This window comes from Rhipicephalus microplus, chromosome 8, assembly GCF_043290135.1.
Source record: "Rhipicephalus microplus isolate Deutch F79 chromosome 8, USDA_Rmic, whole genome shotgun sequence".
NCBI classification, from domain to species: Eukaryota; Metazoa; Arthropoda; class Arachnida; order Ixodida; family Ixodidae; genus Rhipicephalus; species Rhipicephalus microplus.
In genome coordinates, this window is record NC_134707.1 from 102,761,323 (window position 1) to 102,784,264 (window position 22,942).

General features: G+C 43.7%; 1 protein-coding gene across 1 annotated transcript; it reads left to right on the forward strand.

Moving 5' to 3' along the window:
* The first annotated feature begins 2,449 nt into the window (after nucleotides 1–2,449).
* Nucleotides 2,450–10,053, forward strand: LOC142768698 (dehydrodolichyl diphosphate synthase complex subunit DHDDS-like). Its single transcript, XM_075870712.1, has 3 exons — nucleotides 2,450–2,672; nucleotides 7,132–7,301; nucleotides 9,849–10,053. Exons 1-3 carry the CDS (start codon nucleotides 2,582–2,584, stop codon nucleotides 9,993–9,995), a joined length of 408 nt encoding a protein of 135 aa, XP_075726827.1. The 5' UTR covers nucleotides 2,450–2,581; the 3' UTR covers nucleotides 9,996–10,053.
* The last annotated feature ends 12,889 nt before the right edge of the window (nucleotides 10,054–22,942 follow it).

Here is a 22,942-nt window from a genome sequence, read left to right on the forward strand (position 1 = left end):
TTGACCTAAAACACAGGAGCGGTCACTTAATTACACTCCAATGGATTCCTGGACACTGCGGCCTAGTTGGCAACGAAACAGCCGATAGCGAAGCAAGAGCGGCAATATACAACGCTCCTATGTACGTCAAAGTACCGTACTCGCGAGGTGACGTCAACACATTGTTGAGATCACTCATGCGCGAATGCGCTGCCACTTACTGGTCGCTACCAGATCACCGGAACAAACGCCTGCGGGAAACAGACCCCGGTATGACTTTTCATCTTCCAGATAAAATCAGCCGAAGACATGCTAATATACTGCACCGAATTCACCTGGGCGTCGCCTTCACTCGCCACTACACCCACCTAATCGGCCGTGCAGACAGCCCGAATTGTGAACGCTGCCAAGTGCGCGAAACGAAAGCTCACATATTTTGTGACTGTGTATTATACGTGGCGCAAAGAAAAATGCTAACTGCAACGTTGGCAAGCATTGGACGAACACCATTAAGTGAAAGCCACATATTGTCAGCAATGAACGACCAAACAGTGTCAAAAACTGCTACAAAGGCTGTTCTAGACTTCATAAAAAGCACTGGACTAGAAACTAGACTGTAGGGTATTATGCTAAGTGGCTACTGTACATAGGCACCACCTCTTCTTGTCCCTTACATCACCCCTCATCTCTCTTTCCTTCCCCTTTCCCTTATCCCCTGTGTAGCGTAGCAGGCTAGAGCGAACTAGCTCAGGCCGACCTCTCTGCCTTCTAATGAATTCTCACTCACTTGACCTTGATAGAAATTGCCCAAAGCTTAGGTAGAACTTAGGCAGTTTAGTACATCATTGCCAGTTCAACGAATTTTTTTCTCTTAACCTGCAAAGCTCCTCCCCCCACCCTTAATGGGCTGTGGAACTACCAACTTTGTCAGCTCCATTGACTTGAACCTCAATTTCTTGTTACCGAATCTGACTAACACATCCAGGTCTGCCCGCGCAAAAGTACCAGTCAAGTCCGACAGAATGACCACCGCTGCTGTAGGTCAATTGGGAGAGCATCAGACGCGTTAATAAAAGGTCACATAATCGGTATCTACTGGGGGTAACTTGTATTTTTGCTCAGTTCTTTATTTTTTCCCATTTATAATATACACACAGCAGCAAACACAGGGCCGAGATGACCATGGCGCTACATGAGAGAGGCCCATCTCCTGCAGTGGACGTAGTCGCACTGATGATGATGATGATGATGATGATATAATTGCTGCTAAGAATCTGCAATACTAAAAATAACGTGTACTTTAGCTTTCTTGGCTTCACTGTTTCTTTTCGTTAGAACTGTGTTAAACAAAGAAACGAGCGCTCAAATACTGCCATTTATTTGTTCACTTGCTGCAATGGTCTCATTCTGTTAGACCTTGAACCTTTCGGTAGTCTGCAATGGTTTATCCGTTGGCTGTGCATTCATTGGAGAAGACGTATACAAATAGCTTGCACACGACGTCACCATCGCAGTTCCATAAAGTACTGGATCACCAAAACGTGGTCTTGAAAACGTACAGGCAGCATATCCGCATCGTGATTGAGCTGCTTGAATATGACAACGATGTGGGCAGAATTATCATTGACCTTTATCTGTCAAGAACAAAAGAGCTTCCAATTATTATAGCAATAACATTAACGCGTGGTGTCTTAAACATAGCGTGTGCCATGCGGTTCACCAACAGGGTGGTTTCAATGATGTCAGTGCAAGCCATTTATTGCGTTTCACGCGACACCAGCAGAGAGAGAAAAGTGTTCCGAACTTGTCGTCAAGGCTAAAAATGCCGCTGACTGTCAATCCCGGCATTGTATGCACAGAACTACTCGACAAAGTGGACCAGAGAACAACAACTGCCGTAGCACGGTTGCTACAGCATCGGCCGCGTAATCCAAACGTCGTAGGTTCGGTTCCTGCCGCTGGCAATTGTTGTCTTTTTATGCACTTTCCTTTCCTGCCATTTGTAATATAACTACCAAAACCGAATGACAATAGCACAAACTAAGCCATCTACGCTTACTTAGTGTCACAATTCTTATTATTCATTAGGTTCATGCCTCGCGAATTCTCACTCTCTCAAAAATATAATGTGCTAGTGGAACAGCTACGAACAGTGAAAACCCAACAGTGCGTACAAAAAATAAGCAACTGAAAAGGCTGCTCGCGAGCCGTCAGGGCAGGGCGAAATACATCAAGAGCATGGCAAGGGTGAAGGACTCCCGCAGCTGTTACTGTTTTGCGTATGAGAAAACACATTCGCTCAACTGGCATAGCTTATTACCTCCACTACTTGGGTTATTCATTCTGCTTCGAAAGGCCGATGTTTTGGCAGGCAAAAAAAAAGAATGCATACAGATTTAGATCGAGCTTCATCCGGCTAGATGGGTTCACCACTGAACTGCAAGAATGTTCAAACAGAATATTCAAACAGAATGCGCCAGTGCTGCATTACTTCGTATATTAGTAAGCTGCAGCTGTGTTCTTCTGAAAAAACTAGTCGCACGTGCCGGCACGGATTCTGTAGCTGCCTGTTCGACTTTGCGGATCACAGAAATATACGAGAATGAAGGACACGGTCGGTCCGTGCAGGGCGATCGTGGAGAGTGACAGCGACGCACAATCAGTTTCTGATATTGCAAAAACGAGTGAAAAAGGTGAGGCAATTATTCATGTACCATATATATAAAATAACGTTTTGATATTTAACGAATAAACACTTAAATCACGGCGCATAACTGCTCGAAGGTTGCTTTGTCCGCCCCATTAAGATTATCTGAAACATGCGCGACGACAAATAGCAATTCAGGGAAGCCCTGTACAACGAAGCACAGAACGCTCTACCCGCCATGCCCTTGCGATGTGGCTTACAGTATTGCTCACACATGAGAACGCCAGTTTGTATAATTGACCGAAACTTGCTTTTGCTAGCGCGTGAATCAACACAATTTGAATGTTTTTAACAAAATTGAGAGCTTTTTGCAGAGCAGTGCATACAGTGCGGACATGTTCACTTTGTTTGGAACACCCAATTTCGAAAAAAAGAAGGGAGGGGGTATTGCGACGCACAACACCAAGACGCCATAGCGTTTTATTATGGGGGAAGCAGCAGAAAATAGAATCAAGAAGCCATTTTTTTCATTCACTCACGCTTAGATTCAACACTTCCAAGGTTTGAATGGTTGGTTAATTCCTCAACATTTTGGCACAGCCCACTCCAGGTAATAGGCCATGAAACGTGCGGTGCCTTGCTTAGTAAAATAATTCAGTTGGAGAGTGAACGGGTGGAAAGTGAATTGTTTAGTCATTACAAATAAATAAATTAAACTCGTAAAAGTATAAAAAAATGAGTAATCAAACCAGTATGCCAAAAATAAATTGATACGTCTGGAACTATGGCAACTGAATTAAGATGCGCCTACCAGTCATTTCATTTAGACTCAAGTAAAAAGTTATATACAGCGTTGAAAATACTCCTGTGGCTAAAATCTAATATGGCTACACCAAATGAAAAAAATCATTGCAAGGGACAAATTTTTTTATTGATCTTCTTTTACCGTGCTTGTTGTTAGTATTTTTTTTCATCTATTATCTCACAGGAATTGTTATTTCACCGACACTGCCTGTTTTTGTCTGCTTGCTGACTTTGCTCGTTCAATTTCATGAATATTGGCTTGTCGAATTTTTATTGCTGCTTGTAAATACTTTCATGTTGGTCGGTGTCTGTTTTCTTTACTTTGCTTTTTACATTAAGGTACAAGTTTCCTACGCGAGCGTCAAGGAAGTTGACATTTTATCTCTTCGTGAAAACTACGCTTCACTCTGCATGGACGCTTTCTAACGTGGCAGGTTTGACTGTAAAGGCAGTGAGTATTTGCGTGCTATAAAATAAAGTGGTTCTAGCAATAGAGTTTAATACTACGCTGAGAGAGTTGACTGAGTTATTTTCCTCTTTTTTTGTGCTTCTGAACAGCAAGTACTTTCTTACATACGTGCGTCTTATAGCAAACCTCGAGTGATACAGTTTGATAAGATAGACTAGTGAGTGTGAGGTTTCTTCAAAACTGCTTTCGAAAGTCAATGCGACCCGAAAAAGTTGTCGGAATGAAAAAGTAGAAATTAGGTGCCAATAAAGGTTACCCGCCTATAAAATTATGAATGATATCTGGGGTTTAACGTTCAAAAACCACCACATGATAGAGACGCCTAAGTAGAGAGCTCCGGAAATTTTGACTACGAATGGTTCTTTAAAGTGCACCAAAATATGGACACATGCACCTGCAGTAAACTCGCCTGCACCAAAAATGCAGCCGCGGCAGCAGAGATTTGATCCCACGGCCTGCGGGTTAGCAGACGAGTACTTTAGCCACTAGATCACCTTGGCGGGGCTGGCTCTAAAATAGGGTCTAAAATTTCTAACACCGTTTTTTTTAAATCACAAGCCAAACTGCGACCCCTAAATAACTACGAGCTCTTCATTTAAAGTTTTCATAAACATTGAGTGAGATTTGAAGGCATAAGAAACAGGAATATGAAAAAAAAGTCGCGGAACGAAAGGATATCGTGGTTGCACTTGGGTTGCAAACATGCAACCAGCACGAGCGCTTGTATCTGGACGCCCTAGGAAAAAGGTTCCTTTCAAGCCCGGTCGGCATCCTCGCCTAATAAAACTACTCGCGTTAGGTGAGAATATGTCATTTTGGGTTCGTTTTGGGGTCTTTGAGAGAACAAATATTGTGTGTACTGTGGCGTGATTTCTTGTTCTAGCGGTCACGCGACTTTATTGTGCTTCTTACGTGATGTTCCGATCTTTCTCTTTTCCATCTTTTTGTATGTCTCTTTACGCTAAGTATTTTATGGTAACAGTAAGAATGAAAAGCATTTCGGTGTTTTGCACTAACCTCGTTGCTCTGTGTTTTTCCGCTTTTTCAAACACCTATTTCGTAGTGTGATATAAAAAATTACGTTACTATTCGTCTAATTTGCATCACATCTGCTGGCCGCTGCTGTGTGCACGCTAATTGTGCTGAAACTGTGCATGATTCATATGTAATGGGATTGGCGCTCTGCCCTTGTCAGCCAAAGCAGGTGACTACTGGGATCAATGGTATTGTAATAGTTTCTTCGGCACTATATGACCACTGGAGCGTCTATACATTTGCATAGCTATATAGAAATAAAAATAAGCATACAAACACAGAGAGCAAAAGGGACACCTAGCGCTGTCACGCAATCTTAGTGTTCCTGCTTTTTTTCAACTGTCATCGTTATTTTTGTTTTTCTTAACTTGCCTAATGCCTAGAACTGCATTCGTATTCCAACTATCCCAGCAAGCTGTTTCAGTCCCACACTACAACATGCACCTACAGCAAGCCGTCACGTTCACGCTGTTTTTTACCAGGTACTTCATGCGACACGACAGTGACCTATCCGCTTTCCTTCCTGTGAGTATGATCATATACTCAAGGTTCTTATGCAATATTTTGAGGTGGCAGAGAAGAATAGCCGGCTGTAGGGGCCACCATATTGTTCTTTTTCTTCTTGATATTATCCACATCTACTGATACTATCCTCTCTTATTTTCTTTTGTTTTTATAAACGCTCAAACTACTGCCTTTCTTGCCAAGAGCACTCATCGTACGCCTAAGATTCGTTCATGACTGTAATGGGTGGGACGCCCGATCAACCTCCACCACTTGCTGACCTCTTGTATTTTATTTCAATGGGAGCTTGTCGCTTCGCAGATTCCCTGGCATCATCAATATCGAGATGGAACTCGAAGCAGCACAAGTTTTCACACTGTGGTGCTATGTGAAGCTGCCGAAGAAACGAAAGGGACTTAATGAGAGACCGGGCGGTGCACACTATTTCAAGGATAGTTTCGAGCATACCTTCGATCCATCATGACAGTGCCTACAGATCGGCGATATTGCGACACTGATATACACTAGTGATATCAGTGTCGCCTGTTAACTTTTTCTACTCATGCGAAATTTCTAGTTCAGAAAGTTCCGCCTGCTCACTGTAGTTTCTGAAAAAAATGTACTTTTTCCCCATCCACCAAAGCTTTGAGGACTTTTTTTCAAGCGCGGGAATAAGCCAGTAAAATTTATAGAAATTGAAAAAAATCAATATTACTTAATACACGGGAGTAAAGCCTATAACCTCTCGGTCCACGACACCAAACTCTCTTATTGACTTTTGTGGACGTCCACGGCCGCGAACGTCGAGAAACAAGGTGCCTGGCGAACTGCGCTAGAGAAGCTGACGCACGTGATTGTACATACGTGCCTTGTATTTAACACCTTTTCTTTTTCACAGTGACCTTCTTGAGGCAGTGCGGATAACCGTATTGAAGAGGTTAAGTGAAGTGCTGCATCATGGCAATAATGGGGGCTGACAAGACACACTTCGGTAGTTTCAGTAAATGAGCTCCTCGATGTTAGAATTTATTCGTTCAACGCTTGTTTCGAGGCACGCTACCTTGCTCCGTTGAAACTGGCTCCCGATTTCCACTCTATGTTGTTTCAGTACATATTTAGTGAGTGCTTCGTTGCACTTACACGTCATAGCCAGTGGCGGGACACCTTAACGCATTTATGGTTCAGGGTACGAGCACGGTCTCTCGTATTTCTGAAGCGCTGTGAGGAAGTGTGCGCATGACGAATCCTTTAAACGGGTAACCTATCATTAAAAGGATACGGCACACCTATCCGTTTCCCTGCTCACATGAACACGCTTTCCACGAGCCCATTTAGAATACTAGTGTTTATTATGTGCCTGTAGGTGCCATATTTCCGCCGCAGTTCCTTCGCACTCCATATGGGTTAAAGTTAACTACTTCAGCTGCCAGAAAGGTTTTTACTTGATAATTGATGTCGATCATTGCTATTGAAGTGTTCTACGAAGTTTGAACGTAGATGGATTCACATCAAACGCATCGAGTGATACGATATCTACAAGAAAAAAACAGCAACCATAGCTAGCCATCATGCATCAGTGTACAGTGAAGATTGAACTATTTTTGTCGAGACGCGTTTAGCTTTCCTATTCTAACAATTCTTACTGGTAAATGAATAAAACATGCTTTTTTTGCTTACGACTTTTCACTGCCAGGATGGGATTCCCAACTATGCTGGTACGAAAGAATCATGCTTTGGGTGCTACGACAAGGAACCATACCTCGGCACTTCGCCATCGTCGCGGATGGTAACCGGCGTTTTTCTCGGAAAAAGAAAATATCCCTGAGCCAAGTCTACTCTCTTGTGTTTAGAAAATTCACTACGGTAAGAGGTCTTATGCTCGGCCGAATAAATTGGTGTGCCAATTTCAGTATGTTCAAGTTGACCACCATATTTGCAACTGTCAACCATGGTTGTTCATGCTCATAATCGCTCATGGACGCACTTTGACCCAGCAAAATAAGCGTGCACAAGCGCCTTCTAACGTAATCTCATAAGTCACAGCATTGTTTGCTGACTGATGTTGAGAACAATTGTTCGTACTTTTAAATGAGTGCCCTCATTGTGGAGGAACGTGCGATTTAGAGCACATGCTTTGGCGTCGCTCTCGTTACGTGTGGATAAAGAGCTCACGGAGCAGGAATGCAGCTCGGCTCTCAAGAGCTCGGTATATCAGCATAAACTTTGGCCTGTCTAGAGAGCCTGCGATATGGCAGTTAGGTCAAGTTTAACTGTCCCTGCTTAGGAACGGTCGGTGGTGTCGCCCTAAAAGGTGGCACTTCTCCATATCCTCCATATCATTAAATAAAATTATTCTTTCTCCTTATCTTTCAACACATCTTCTTGCCACAAAGTCTGTCATTATTATTCTACTCACTTGCTTGATGTAAAACCACTCGGAGAGAGTCTATAAAACGACTGTACCTGCTTCGAAATTGAAATGGCGTGCTTATACAAGGTGATTATCAAGTATGGTTGCTTGCTGGGCTAGTTAGTTCCTTTTAATGTATGGATGAGCGCATGGAACTAGAAAAGACGACACGGACAGAAAGAGCGCTGACTTCGAAAAAGTTTATTTCTCTGATGATACCAGACAGAAATACAGCTTACTTAGCTTTGCAAATCTGAGTTTGGTGAAAGCAGCATTGTTTATTGTGACAAATACCAGAGCTCCAAAGAAATAGTACAAGCGGTAGATCGAGATTGCTCGCTTGGGAGTGGAATGTGTCAGCATGCCATCGCTTGCATTGGCTAATGAGGAGTTTTAGTTTTTAGAAAATTAGTGATTAAGACTGCTTTATGTCAGCCATTGCTTTCATTGCCGATAGAAAGTTTTTTGGTTATCATTCTTATCTTACTCGCGGTCTCTGCGCATGTATTTGTGCCTGGTATCGTCAGTGCAATAAAGACAGTCTGGGCTTTTACGTTTGTTTTCGTGTCGTCTTCTCTAGCTTTACGTGCTATGAAAGAGGATAAAATGAGGATAGGAAGTGACCATGTTCTCTTTCTATTTGAACTTCTACTCATCTATCCCACAATCATATGGCGAGCGCAAAAAAAAAACGCCTGGTCTGTGCCGAAGGCGCAGCACAGTCACAACGAAAGCTAGAAGAACGGCCTTTCAGAGCCTTTTCGAAACGTTCATTGGGTAACTAGTGCAAGCACACTTGCTTGATACCCAATTAGTCCATATTAATAAATTTATTTGGGTAGTAGAACGGTATTCAATATGCTATTTTTCATCATTCTTCTGAGACGCGTCATTTCCGCTAAACACTTGCAAAGTATTTTGTGCCAATTGTTCATGCAGTGGCTGACAAAGATGAGGAATAATGGTTGAATTCAGTATTCACCACAGTTCATAGAGGAACAAGAACACACTTTTGTGATGGGTTGGGGCATTGGACGGCCCACTCGTTAGGCTATCCACATTGTGCGACGGCTGGTTGTTCTTTCGCTGTCTTACAACGCTTTATAAGTCGTATTAACACGATTTCTTTCCCGACATCAAGCCTGCCAAAGGCAAGTTTGACAAGCCACAAGCACCGGTGAAACTCCGTGGTAGAATGCTGGGCTAGTACCCAGGGGACCCGGGTTGCAGCCCCACTGTGTCATTGGTGTTAGGTTTTCTCTAATTTTGCACGATGTGGTTACGGACACCGGCACCGCTGGTGTCCGTAACCACATCGTTATGTTATGGGATCGTAAGTTATGAGATCACAATCGGAGTTGTGATATAATAACAAATTTCGCTGTAAAACATTATTTCTAGCAAGCGTTACTTCTCCCCAGCAGCGCACCACGCATGCAGTGTGGTTTAAAATAAAGTTGATAAGAGCCAGTACACTGATACTGGCGCCGAGGCTTTCGATAATATATGAAGGGTCCATATAAGAATGAAGTGCCCTCATGTAAATCGTATTTAATCAAAATTAGGGCTCAGCCAGGAATGCTGTTTTATAAGACGTCTAAGAATATTGTCAAGTACCATGAAAATTTTTCGTAAATGCGTGTTCTCCGAAACCTTTTCATCCTGACGTTGACATATACCCTCGTCTTAGTCACCATTTCATACAAGTGATTTGCGCACACCGGATATGATATTCCAGTACCACCAAGTGGTACAAAACGCTTGCCCGATTTATGTTGATTGTTGTTGTTTGTTACGTTCCCTATAAAATCTGAGATGCTACAGCTGCAAAATTGAAGTTATGAGCTGCGTAATGAAATATGGTATTACGCGTCGATGTACAATTTGCAGGCTTGTAGTTCTGCTGCTTCGAATTCAGCACAATATATATTTTTTTACCTCTGGTATGTTCTGCTTTTCTGCTTTCACCATTGGAGCTCATGTGTACTTATTTTTGACAGACTTGGCCCTACATGGCAGCTCTCGGTGTTCCCGAGGTCAGCTACTTCATGATCAGCACTCGTAACTTCAGCCGCTATACTAGGGACCTCGTTACTGCCATTGATGAGATGATGAAGTTCTTCGCCAGAACCCTTCAGTGCCTGTGAGCATTCCCACATTCGTCACATTATCGTGAATTTGCTGGTAAGGCAAGCATGACGTAGGAGTTGATTGCTTTTATTGTGATATCAATCATATGGACATTCTCGGTGGGATTTCGCCGCTGGCGTCCACTGACATTTAGCGTATATGTATACATATCTATATATGAGTGCATAGCTTTAGTCACTGAGCCAAGAAAAAGCAGTTTGTTCAACGCTTAAACGCAAGCTACTTATATCTACCACTTAATACTGGTGATGCTGATCTCGGTAGAAATATTGTGTTCTCTGCATTACCAGCGAGATGGCGCAATGTGCGCGCTTCACCAAATCGTGTTGACGCGACGACGCGCGCTCATGCGCTGATCTCCCTTGCGTACTTTGCCCCGCGGAGAAGGCGGGGGTGGAGTGGGCTTTGATGCTCACGCGTGTACGTCCTTTTCAGACTCATTCGCTCTCCCCGGAATGAGTCTGCTGTAGTTACCGGGCGCACAAAGGTCATTGCACTCGCTGCATAGTCTCCATTTTGTGTCCGTTTGCGAAATGAGTACACTTTGTAGACTCAGCAAAGTAACAACTTAAACACTTATTCGCGTACTTCTGTACTAGTGAGTACGTTTAGTGTGTCATTTGTGCATGAGCAAAGCGTGGCACGTTCAGACCTGCTTGCCATTCTTCGCATGACATTCCAATACGTTGTTGTCGCATTCATTGCTCCGCCTTTGCGGCGAAGTTGTGGCTTTTTAGTATAGAGAGATTTTTTTCTTTGCTAGAAGTGTAGTTTCTTCCGAAGATCAAGCTACTTTCTTTTTCTACGTATTTTGCAGTTCCTATAGTTTCTTTATTGCCCAGGTCTACATACTCAGTGTGGCCTTCGCATCGCAGTTTTCTTATTTCTTTACTTGAATAATAATAACGTTGATGCTAATGCTAAACAGCCGTTACTGTTCTTAAGCATTTATTTTTTAGGCACCTTGCGTTGTCACTATGAGTTGAACTGTAGCCACGAAATAACAACTCACTGTATCAGATTGGGGTCTACATTTTGCATTTTGAAGATTTGTAGTTATTTGTTCTTTGAGTCCTGACGGATATCTTTAGAGATAACTGATGCATGAATTATGGCGTCTTTGAACTTTGAAATGACAATGTTAGGTCTCATTGAGTACAAACTAGGCACCTCGTATCTCTTGCGGGGCTAAACTCTTTGACTGTGGTTCCCTAGGGGAGGTCACTATGAGGCGCTTGCTTGAAACGTAACGTACAAAGAAAAATACGAAACTGAAGCGACAACTAACCTATTTTTTAATAATCAATTTCATTTCAAGAATTTTTGCGCCACTTACCTAAAAGTTTTGTATTTACCCTCTAACAGCCTGTTCAAGTGTACATATTTGCAGCAGCCTTTGTGACCTGCCCTTTGTCAAAATGTAAAACCATTCCAGCGGCTAATCTGTGAAGTGCCTGGATGCTTTTCTGAGTCAACAAGTCTCTACAGTTATTTCCACTAAAGAAGCGAAATGCGAAGTTTAAGCTGTCTTGAGAATATGTTATAAACTCATCAAAATAACAGAGCGTGAACATTTGCAAAGCGTGGCATGTTTGCAGTTCCAAACATTCCTACACGTTGAGGACCAGAAGTATTCGTATCACCGGCATTTTGGCGTAAAAATCACGGAAGGCGTTAACGTATTGTTTAACTGCTTTTTTAGTGCAAAGTTTTTTGTGTAATACTCTTGAACACGAAGTTCTCTCGACCATGCTTCGAGGAGCTGTATGGGCGTACCGGCTAAGCAAATGGCCACGGCTCTTGGCGACAAATTAACACTGCGTCAAGATTCTTGATAGCTGAACACCTAAAAAAAGAAGCGCCGTTATCTCAAATAGCCACTCGATGACGGTCAATGCACACCGTTGTTTTTATAAAAGGACGTTTGAGAGCACTTCAGTGAAGTAGCGTGTGAGCGCAGTCACGTGGTTTTAATGCAAATTTCGCGGCCTTCCAGTTGGCTGCTTTCTGTAAGGCATCTGCGCACCACCATCTTGGGCCCTTAAGCCAATGCTTTTTTTTCTTGTGTGTATTTCAAAGTGCATTATTAAGGCCATAAGAGATAGCACAAGTACATTTAAATAGGTTGCAAAATTTGGGGCGAAAAGTATGTCAGAAGCTAGGGCCAGTGACATCTAGTACTATTATTATTTTTTTTGGCGTTTAACGTCCTAAAACTATCATATTATTATGAAAGATGCTGTAGTGCAGGGCTCAGGGGATTTCGACCACCTGGGCTTCTTTCACGTGCACGTAAATTTAGGCACGAAAGCTTGGAGAATTGAAGAGCACGAGGCTCAAATAGACAGTGCCTGCTATTTTCCGCGTGATCGGTGAGTACATCTCCCAATTATCTATCACGCTACAACTCGCATGCCTGCATTTGCATACGTAACAGTAATGTATTGGAGCAAGACAAAACATATCACGTGTACTGTACAGGCACTTTTTGTGATTGATATCAGACCAGGTGCTCCATGTTTACAGTGTAGTAAAAGTGAGTTGTTGTGACCATGAAATATCGCTGACGTGTCACAATATTGGCGTGGCAAGACTTCTTCAGGGTCCTACACAACTAAGTTTTCATCAAACTTGGCGCCTTGGGCAAGAAAACGACGTAACTTGTTTACGAGCTGTATACAGTCACGCCCGGTTTTTCGTTGTTGTTGTTTTGCCGGAAGAGTCTCCTCCTCTTACAGATGGTGCTAAGCCGCATGACAAGCTGTTGAGCCGCCATTTTATGATCTAATGAGTACCTACGGAAGCTTCGCAACCAGTAACATTTGCCTAAAATTGTATGCAACAACCCAGTAGAACTCATACGTGTGCGTCTGCAACAACACTTCCTTTTGTTGTTAAAGATCCAAAACATGAAGGTTATAAGCCGTATGTCGCGGCACTCATATGCATACATACAATAATCCGTAATGCCGGAAGAAAAGAATACGCAGCATGCACGTTGGCAGGAAAATAGAAATCACTGTCCGAGCACTCCGTACAAATGGTTCACCAGCGAAAACTCAAACGTGCAACCCCGGTGCTCAACTGTGGGTTCAACCCGATGTGGCACTGAATTCTTTCGCAATCATTAGTTCCGTGTTCGTTCTCTTTTACGAGGTTGGAGACACGTTTTGCTTCGGTTTACTACAGCGTTTATTAAACGTGTAGCACATTCCACGTCACATGATCGCGGTAACGGAGGAGTGAAATTAGCGGTGAAATGCGTTTCGCAATGCGTTAATCACAATGTTTGTTGACGAACAACACACGGTCACAGACGTCGCAGCTAAAACCAATGTGCCGCCGAAGAATGAAGGCGGGTTTCACCCCGGTGAACGTGCTCCTGCAACAATCACATTGATGCCGCAACGCCGCATTGTTGAAAGCGTCTGACATCGTGAGCCAACTCGACGGGGAGGCTTCAGGAGGAACTATTGCGTGCGGGCTCAGCCCCATGGCTGCGACGTCGTCACTCACAACGCAGGCACTGGCGTGTGTGCTTGAGAACGACGCTGAGATTGGAGAAAGTGATACACCAGTCAATGGAGACCAGTCATAACACCGCTGCTGAACGGAATTTGCTTTCCCAGCTTTCGCTGTAAAAACCGGATAAGTCGTTTTCCTGATTCCTCTACCCTGGATCAAAACGTACTTCGCCCTGAAGTAACCTATGAAAAATTATGGGCAAAATCTTCGTCATAGAAATCAACATAACAAAAAAGTGAAACCCGTCTTCATAGAAGTAGTGCTATAGGGGTACAGGAGAGCTTGTACAATTTTTATTGGTGTTTCTTCGCTATAGCCTCGTCTGATGTGGTCACATTCACGTTAACGCCTAGTGGCACGTCTCGGTAGTGTCGACCACCATTCATAATTATGATTTAATCGATGTGGTAACTGAAATTTTTAACAAATACCGAAACACAGCGTATTGTTAATCGTGCACAACGACGACAGCAACAAGCACACACTACACACGCGATATCAGTTATTGCAAGTCGATCAAGTGACGAAACGCTCTGTTGCGATTCCGCCATCGGTTATTTCTTCATGATAATTCCCTTGATAAAGCTCTTATCAACTACGAATTTGTCAAGCTGCTTCTGGTGCAGAGCCATGAAACTGCTGAATACATCGACGTTTTCGCGTCGAAACAAGCGCCTAGCGGTATCACCACTGTCACCAAAAGTATTGTGTAGCCTCCTAAGTAGGTCCTACATCAATAACCCTGGGCACCTTTCAGCTCTCCACCCTACGATCGAGCGGAGTCGCTTGTCTGTATACGCACTGCATTGAGAACGTTTCGGGCTATTGCCAAGAGGGCGGTGTATCGTCGTCGTACTTTACGTTCGCCAGTGTCATGTTGGTGTTGGTGTCGCTTGGCTTCGTGAATTTTTCTTCGTCTGAAACATCATAAGTATTGCATACTGTGTGAATGCAGTGTTTTGAAGACTACGTAGTGAGCGATGGAATTGGAAATGATAGCTGCAACCTTAAGAGAAGTAGAGAGGGACGTATGCCAAGGAACAAACCGAGATTAAGAATATCAGATTTGAAATAAAGAAGAAATGGACAGGCTGGGCAGATAGCACGTAAGCAGGATGACTACTGGTGTATAAAGGTAACTTATTACCTTCTCAGAGAAGGCAAGTGCACAAAGGAAAGTGAAAAAATTGGGTGGCCTATGAGATTAAAAAGTTCGCAGATGTGGAGTTTTGTCAGAAGGATTTCCTTCCCTCTGGGCTGTTGCACGAGAGTACGAAAGCCAACGTCACAGCCTCGGCAGTGCATTTCTTTGGGGCTCACGCGTGCTAACAGCAGCCCAGAGAGGACTATTGCAGCGCCAAGAACACCTTGAGCGAAAAAGTCTGTAATGTGGCAATGGAAAGCACAAGACCGGGTTTATTGGCGGGTCATGGAGAGGCATTCGCCCTGCAGAAGTCGTAGTCAAGCTGATGATGATGATAACGCAACGTTTTAGTGGCTCATTGGTAAACCAAATTTAAATATTTGTTAGGTGCCTTACGGTGCTCTTGATTTTAAGACGAGCCAAAATATTCTTGTGATAAACTTTTATATCACGGTTCTGGATCTACTACAGTGTTATATTTTGTTAAATTCTGACTCTTCAGGATATATGAATTTCTCTTTAAAAACCACGGAAAATAGAATGACATGGAGGTAATTAAACTTCACAAAGCGTGCGCAATTTGAACATTGAGTTAAATTCATAAAGCCGCACCCATGTGCATAAATTTGGGCTCATTTTCAAAGAACCCAGCTGGCAAAAAAATTATTCCATAAGGCGTGCCTCACACTTAAGTCATATAAACTCAGGCAAAACACAATTTTTTACGCTTTCTTGAGTGAATTTGTGGCAATATTGACTGGCGTAAGCATCGCAAACTATAAGCTTGAAGGAAATACAGTTGTTTCACAAGATAACCGAGCCTTTCCCGTATGCCTCTCATGCAGATAACCGATGAAACTGTGTGCTGAACTGTTACCTTTTTATGTTTCTGTTAGAGTAAGCACAAACGCACCAATACCACGCCGTTTACCTTAATGAGTAAACTTATCAACTGTGCAACGTTCATTTCTTTAGTAACTAAATAAAAAATGCGAATGCGTATACTTGGTTGTTTAGCTCACCGCCCAAGAATATGGCAATTATTTCTTCTATTTTGAGAATCCGAGGCCCGGATTCAAGAATCAAATAATTAATTGAGTCACTCTACAGCAAGCCGTAGTTGGTGGGGCACGAGGTCAACACTTTCTAATAAAAATACAAGAAATGTAATAGACTGCCAAAACACAGACAATCGCCCAATGTGAACATCACTTTCCATGGTAGATTGCGTTTGTCTCAGAAGTGATAGCAACGTTCAGCGAGCTTCACACACATTCGGCTAAGCGGGTCTGATATATTCACGGGTAAGCTGCAGTCAAGGATGTTTGCTGCAAACAACACATTTTATACGCTGACAATCAGCTGACATCACTCTCAAGAAAGCGCCGCTGTGTTCATTTGCACGCCCGCCGCTGGCTGCCCATCCCCACTATAGCGCGAATATGATGCTGCCACCCGTAGCCTTATCTGAGGGCAACTGGAGTCACCAACTATTTCACGAAGGAATTGAGGACGTGGTGTATAGGGGGGGGGGGCGTTTTGTTTTTTGGAACTCCTTCTTCCAGACAGATTCATTGTTTCTTTGTTGTTGCCGCATCTTCTTGCGGTTCAGCTGGGGAGCCACCCAACATTGATGATAAGATAATTGTGTATTGTGTGCTCATCCGATTTCCTCTAGTCTCTAAAAGCTAGTCGCAGTACGAACGGCTAGAAACACTTTATTTTAAAGGCCTGTGCGAGTGCCAAAGTTTGCAGCGAACATCAAGGTACTTCGTGAAGCTAGTCTTCCACCGTTACGTCTTCTCGCCTCTCGACGACTGCCGACACAGCTTTGCAAACTTAGCCAATTGAGGCCAGGACGAGCATTACTCAGTCGCCTTCAGCGATGCACGGAATCGGGAGCTTACGTAGCCCTCGACACCCTTCGTCATCTTGCCATCTGAATCCCAAAACTCAGACAACTTCGACAAGACCAAACTTGGTCACATGAGGATGTCGACTGTCAGGTGACGATTACACAAATGCAGAGCAAGTTCTTCACACCCACAGCAGAATTACGTTATTTGGTGCTTGAATGCAATGAAAGGAAGTAACCCAATCGTTTGAAAGTTTTCACCGATAGATTGGTTGACTTAGAGCGCGGAGCAAGGGCTGAAGCGTTTGTGACCTGGTCTTCTGGTGCCCTGGACAGTGCGACTCGAGTGCGTTGTTTCATCGACAGCATGGGAAAGCATGGCATTTCAGGCAGCCCTGAAGAAACTGAAGTTTTGTAGACAGCAACCAGTCATGCTGTTTTTGTACAGTAAGCCCGCTTTGCATCGGCTAAAACACGGATTGGCTTTAAATCAATGCACTCAGAGATCACTGCAAATTCCTCAAGACCTGCTTGGCATTGGTCTAAACATAAAGTTTCAATGGATTCCTTCACACGTGGGTATGAGATGGCTGATAGACTTGCACGGAGTGCCTTGGAACTTATACCAACAAAGAAGGTTCCGAAAGACAATTAGTGTCTTTCACGAGATGCTGTGAATCAGCATTTCCGCTCGTTATCGCTGACGCTTCACCAGCCATGTGTGACAAAAGGGCTATCAATGGTTTCAAAGGCCAGCTTGCTTAGTCGCATCTGAACGAGATCAGCGCGTGCATCAGCATGGCTCCAGAGGTTTAGACTCTCCGCGACGTCAATCTGCTCAAATCCAAAAAAAAGTGGTGACATAGAACACTATTTGCTTAGGTATCATTAGCTTAAGAATTAACGGCAAAGTTTATTTCAGGAACTTCAATGTTTAGGCTCGCCACGTGACAGCGTGACTGATCACAATGCCACGCGTGGTCACTGGATCTTCAGAAAGCAGGTGTCGCAACTTCTCTTGAATTTTTTGAATGCTGCAGACTCCGCACGTGACTGGTGATGAGTGACAATTATGTTTGGTGTATGGTGCAGTGAGATATAGGTACCGGTACAATACCGCATGTGGAAATGCACGGAGGCCACCGGCTTATGGAGGCTAACGTCACGCTACGCGCGACTTCTTAAGAGTCCGCCCGTGCTTGGTTAAAGAAACTTCTTTGGGTCTGCGCGTGCTTAGTCAAAAAACAAACAAACAAAACTTCGTTAGTTACAAATATCAAAGAGAGGACTCGGGGTGGGGCGATTGCATGGATGTTATGCAAGGCTAGACTCACCGGCTACCTTACAACGTCCTAATCCTAATTATGGTACGTTGGATGGTGTCACCACAGGTCTGATAGTTCCTTTTGCTGGATGATGCTCTCTTAAAAGCGGTCAATTTGCACAAAAGTTCAGCTAAACTGGCCTAAACCACTCACCGCCATTGCTAGCCACCGCAACACAGCTTCGTACGAAATTCGTGCGAACTTCTTGCTAGGGTAGCGCGCGTTTTGCGACGTGTGTTGTACAAGATAAAAAACTGAATAAATGTTCCGGAAAAACACGGAAACTTGAAAGCAATATTTTGGTCCAGAGAAGACGCAGGGAAGACCCCGTGCAACCCAGGTGGTCCTAAGTAGTCACCACCAAGCCGAGATTGGCGGCTCGTTCATGGGCGCTATGCACGGCCAGGATTTGATCGGTGAGTTGGGGGCTGCGCAAGCGAGCTACCCACCTGTCCTCGCGGAAGCCGAAGGCGATGGCTTCAGGTTATAAGAGCACTTGGTTGAATGCTGCTAATGGCCTACAGGTGGGGAAGTCTGCAGTGAGATACTGTTCAGGTCATATGACATGAAGAACCACAAGGTTAGGATACACATGGTTTTGCAAGTATAACGGTAACTGCCTGCGCTATGCAAAGTGGGGGACACACTCTAAGCCAAAACGGAGCAACAGGGGTATAGGGGTTGCTCCTTTCAGGGAGCAATTGCATTGCCACTCCCATTACTCTCCTAAAAGGAGTAACTGCAGAGGGAGGAACCGTTGCTCTCCTTTCAGTTCCTCCTTTGGGGGATGAACAGTTACTCCCTCCAGTTCCTCCCTGCAGACCAACAGTTACTTCCTGTCGACCAACCCTTACTCCCACCAGTTGCTCTTCTAAGAGCAACAGTTACTCTTTACCGTTCCTCCCACGTGTTTGCAGTTACTCTCTGAAAACCAACTGCACATGCTTCCAGTTACTCCTTGGGGGAATGAGTATTTATCTCGAGTATGCTTGTCACACGCTTAACACATGGCGAGAGCTCCTCGGAAGAGCACTGCTTGGGTGCTTCTAACACAAAAAGTGGACAATATTGAAAGGAAAACAAATGCTTTATTGTTCTTTTTATGAGGCGACGTGTGACCACACGTAAAAGTAGACTTCGCCACACCACAGCCAGCACTAAACAAACACCATAATACATCAAAGGTTTTCTGCGACATCCATGGAAAAACAATTTTGAATTTCTAGCATAGGGCAGTCTGTGTCATCATTGGTGAGAGAAGGGCAACTTCTCCAATTCTGAAGAACTCAAGTTTCGCAGCTGGTGTTTCCATCAGGCTAGCGCAGCAGAACGTCACCGCAGGCATATGTGAAGCATCTCATTGCTGCAAGAAAAAAAATAGAAGTGTGAGGTTAAACATGCCAGAATCAATTCATAACAATGAGTCACACACACTGAAGCAGCGGTTACATTCTAGGATGTCTACTGCAAAACGAAATGTGAAAAAAAGGAAGGTTCGGTCAAACGTTACTTGGCAAGCCATATAAATGCTGATGTGGTAGACGCTCTTCACATGATGTCTCGGACAGCAATATACTGGAAGAAAATGTGCAGCACCTCAACAAGGCATATTTGTAGCAGTTAAAGATACCCTTAGGTTCAGTTAACTTGTTTCCTATACACAGCTGAGTTACATTTCTATGAGCCCAGTCACCAATGGGCATTCTAAATGAGGTCATGTGTGTGGCAAATAACACGTACTGTCCGCTCATGTTAAAATACTTATTTAGCTCGTGCACATAGTTGCTCTCGATTCTACTGTTCTATCATACGCTGCTGCGTCTTGAATTGTGCAATACCTGTAGGCACAAGCCAAGCATGCAAAGCCTGCTTGAAAGCAACCATTTGCAGAGGCTACATGATAATCTTCAGTATATGTCTTTGTACCTGACGCAAACGGCTGGACAAAACTATAGACAAATAAATGTAGACCGTGCTACCTTCAAAAAATGCTTTAAATTTAGAAAACTAGGGTGCATTTGTTCACTCGGTTGACGAGTCACAGCCACGAGATATGTAAACGAAGCAATATATCTTAAGGCATGCACAGATATTCTGATTCTTTGTTTGACAGTGTCACAGATAGCTTGCCAATACATATATATTTGAGAGCAACAAGATGTGAAGCTTTTATTAGTTCAACGTCTTGTTGGTTCACAGCCAAACAGGTTACTGCTTGTTAGACAAATTGGAATAAGCACATCATGGTTTCCAAAAAAAAGCATTATTAGAAGTTAGCTCCCGGTGTGAATGTCTGCCTATTTATTTTGTACTGCCTTCTACATGTGCCACAAAGACATTTGTTGAGGATGTGCTACCAGTCAAGCCATGATCGCATACTTGGTCAATGTGATGGAAATACAAACATTAGAAACACTGCCACCTCTAGTAAGAGCATAACACTTCAGTATCTTGAACTAGCAAAGAGGTGCACAAGAAAGTTAAGCCCACTTTTGCGGAACTTTGAACGCGAATATTTCAGAGTGGGGAAGGTCAACATGCTGTGGCACTTTTAAACCCACGAAACATCTGCAGAAAACAGGGTAAAGGCAAGTCAAGAAACGCTGTTATGAAGGCCTGCGCGCATGGACAGCTTTGTGAATCTAGGCCCAAGTGTTATGCTTTGTGCAAGCCAAAATTCATGTAAATAGGGAAAGCATACTTTTAGGAGTACCAGCGTAAACAAATCTTGGCAGTTGGCTTTTTAGTACAAACAGCAATTCCTGCAATGAAAACATAAACATTTTATCTTAACGGTAACAGTGTGAGCACACACACGGGCCAGCGGAGCCATGTCGAATTGTCAATGCCAGTGTAACCATGTGGCATAATGAACTATTCTCTGGCCAACACATGCACAGTTTGCCCCTAAAAAGCGATGCTTTCATATACGTAGTACAAAAAGTCTGCACTTACCAAAATTCACTTGCTTTCTGTACTTTAGCATCGTTGGGAGCATCTTTATCTGCAGTATAACCAAATTTGTGTCATACCCCTGAAAAAAAAGTAAAAGACATGCATCAAATATTGTTTCATTTGGTAGCAGTGAAGTCAGGTTAAGAACAGCCAAGTGGGAATCAGCCGAATTATGTGCATGCGGCAAATCCCAAACGGCGTTATTGAGGTTGTCGAAATTTTCGTCGATTGGTATTAACGTCGATATGTGACTTCAACGGCATGCCAAGTTTTCACAGCGCATAAAGATTTCATGATGCAGAATAATGACAGCGCTAACGAGAACATACAGCATTTATGATTGTCTTTTACAATATTCAGTTTTGCTAAGGTTTTACATCACTAAAGAAATCTGAAAGATTTGGGTCATTCCTCCTCCAATTGTTCTGTCAATATGTAAACTGCTCGCTTGATGGTGCGCTTATAAAATAGTACGTTCAGCACAGAGGTGAAGCAAGTGACGCAGTGATGTGGGCAGATTTTTTTTTAGGCGTGCGGGGAGGGGGGGGGGTGTTCCGCTTATCTGAATAGGCCGGGCAAGCGAATATGGTCGTCAATTTGGGCTCCCTACGCCCGGCCTAAAAAAATTCTGTGCGCAACCGCCTGGCTATGCCAGTGAAGTGATGCGACAATGATTTGTTCACTTACTGATTTACATACACTTTACATCTCTAAAAAATGCGGCCCAAGGCCCCAACACTCAGCCGTTAACATTACATAAAGCCAATGGTAGAAAAGTGCCAGTATGAATGCAGCTACAACCCCGCCCCAATGTTTTTTCAAGCGAGGTAGTGTTGCGGAAATGAACTTTCAACTGCAAAAGTACACTGGCACTGCAGTGGTGACAGGGGAAGCAAGAAGGTATGCAGGCGGTAATAGAGGTAATAGAGGTCCGATACGGCTAGCAATGGATACGGTGAATAAGAGCAAATCATTTCTCTTTCAATAGCGCAACCACTCAACAATGTATTGTAAGAGCATTAAATGTTGCTGGAAATGTCACTCACCCGCACGCTGATGCATGCTCGGTCCTTTTTGTCCGACGAGCGAACAGGCTTGCAGATAGCTGAAGACGTGTTTACGATGTGTTTGTTCCCCCCAGCAGCAAAATCCACAACTACTTCGCGCTCCATAAAGATAAATATACACTAACCTTCATCACGAATATGCAGAAACGCAAATCTGCGGCACACACACACGATAAAAACATAGGTCACAAGCTCGCCCGTCCATGTGCTCGCCAACCACAGATCATATGAAAATGAGTAAGTAGTGCGAACGGGAACCTAGTTGCGCCGAAAAAAAAAACGTCCAGCAGTGGCAGCACAGGCGTCAGCGCAATAATTTCAGCGTGTTCTCCTAATACAATTATAAAAAAAACTGAGGTACACTAAAACTCATAAATAAATATAAAATGTTGAGTGTAATTTTTATTTAGTGCTAGTCAACATAAACACTGAATAAAAATTACTTTGTAACTTGCATCGTTTGCTACACCAGCGCCACTTTTGACGTGCGGGCGCAGATGGCGCAGTTTTGTCATTCTGCCCTCAAACTACACGGAGAAGCGTGCTACTAAGTGTATGGCTGATGAGAAGCGCGTCTGGGTCCACTTTTTTTTTTCTTCTCCGATATATCTTGGCTGGGGGGGGGGGGGGCTCCTTATGCACGTGTTTCGGTGCTTGATCGACTTTGACGCCCTTACTTCGCGGACGAACGGCGTGTCTAGGCTTTTTTATCGTTGTTTTGCACGTGTTTCGGCATTCGGTCCGCTTTGAGTTGCCAACTCTCCATTCTGCTGCTGCGTGTGTTAGGTATTTGCCGTACTGTATTCTCAGGCCTTCTGTGTTCAGCCAGCGCTGATATCTTATTATCTGCGGGTGCTAAAATAAATCACTGTTTTGGTTTGGTGAAGTTTGGCACACAGAACAAACAATAATCTGGCCCATGATTATCAATGTGGGCGGCATGCATATTTGTGTGCGGTGTCCTGCCGGGGAGTAACCGTTGCGTGACGAGAGCATTTACAGCGGTTCCTCCTTCCGTTGCTCCCTTACAAACTTAAGGTGAATACAGTTGCTCCCCTATTCTCGAACAAGT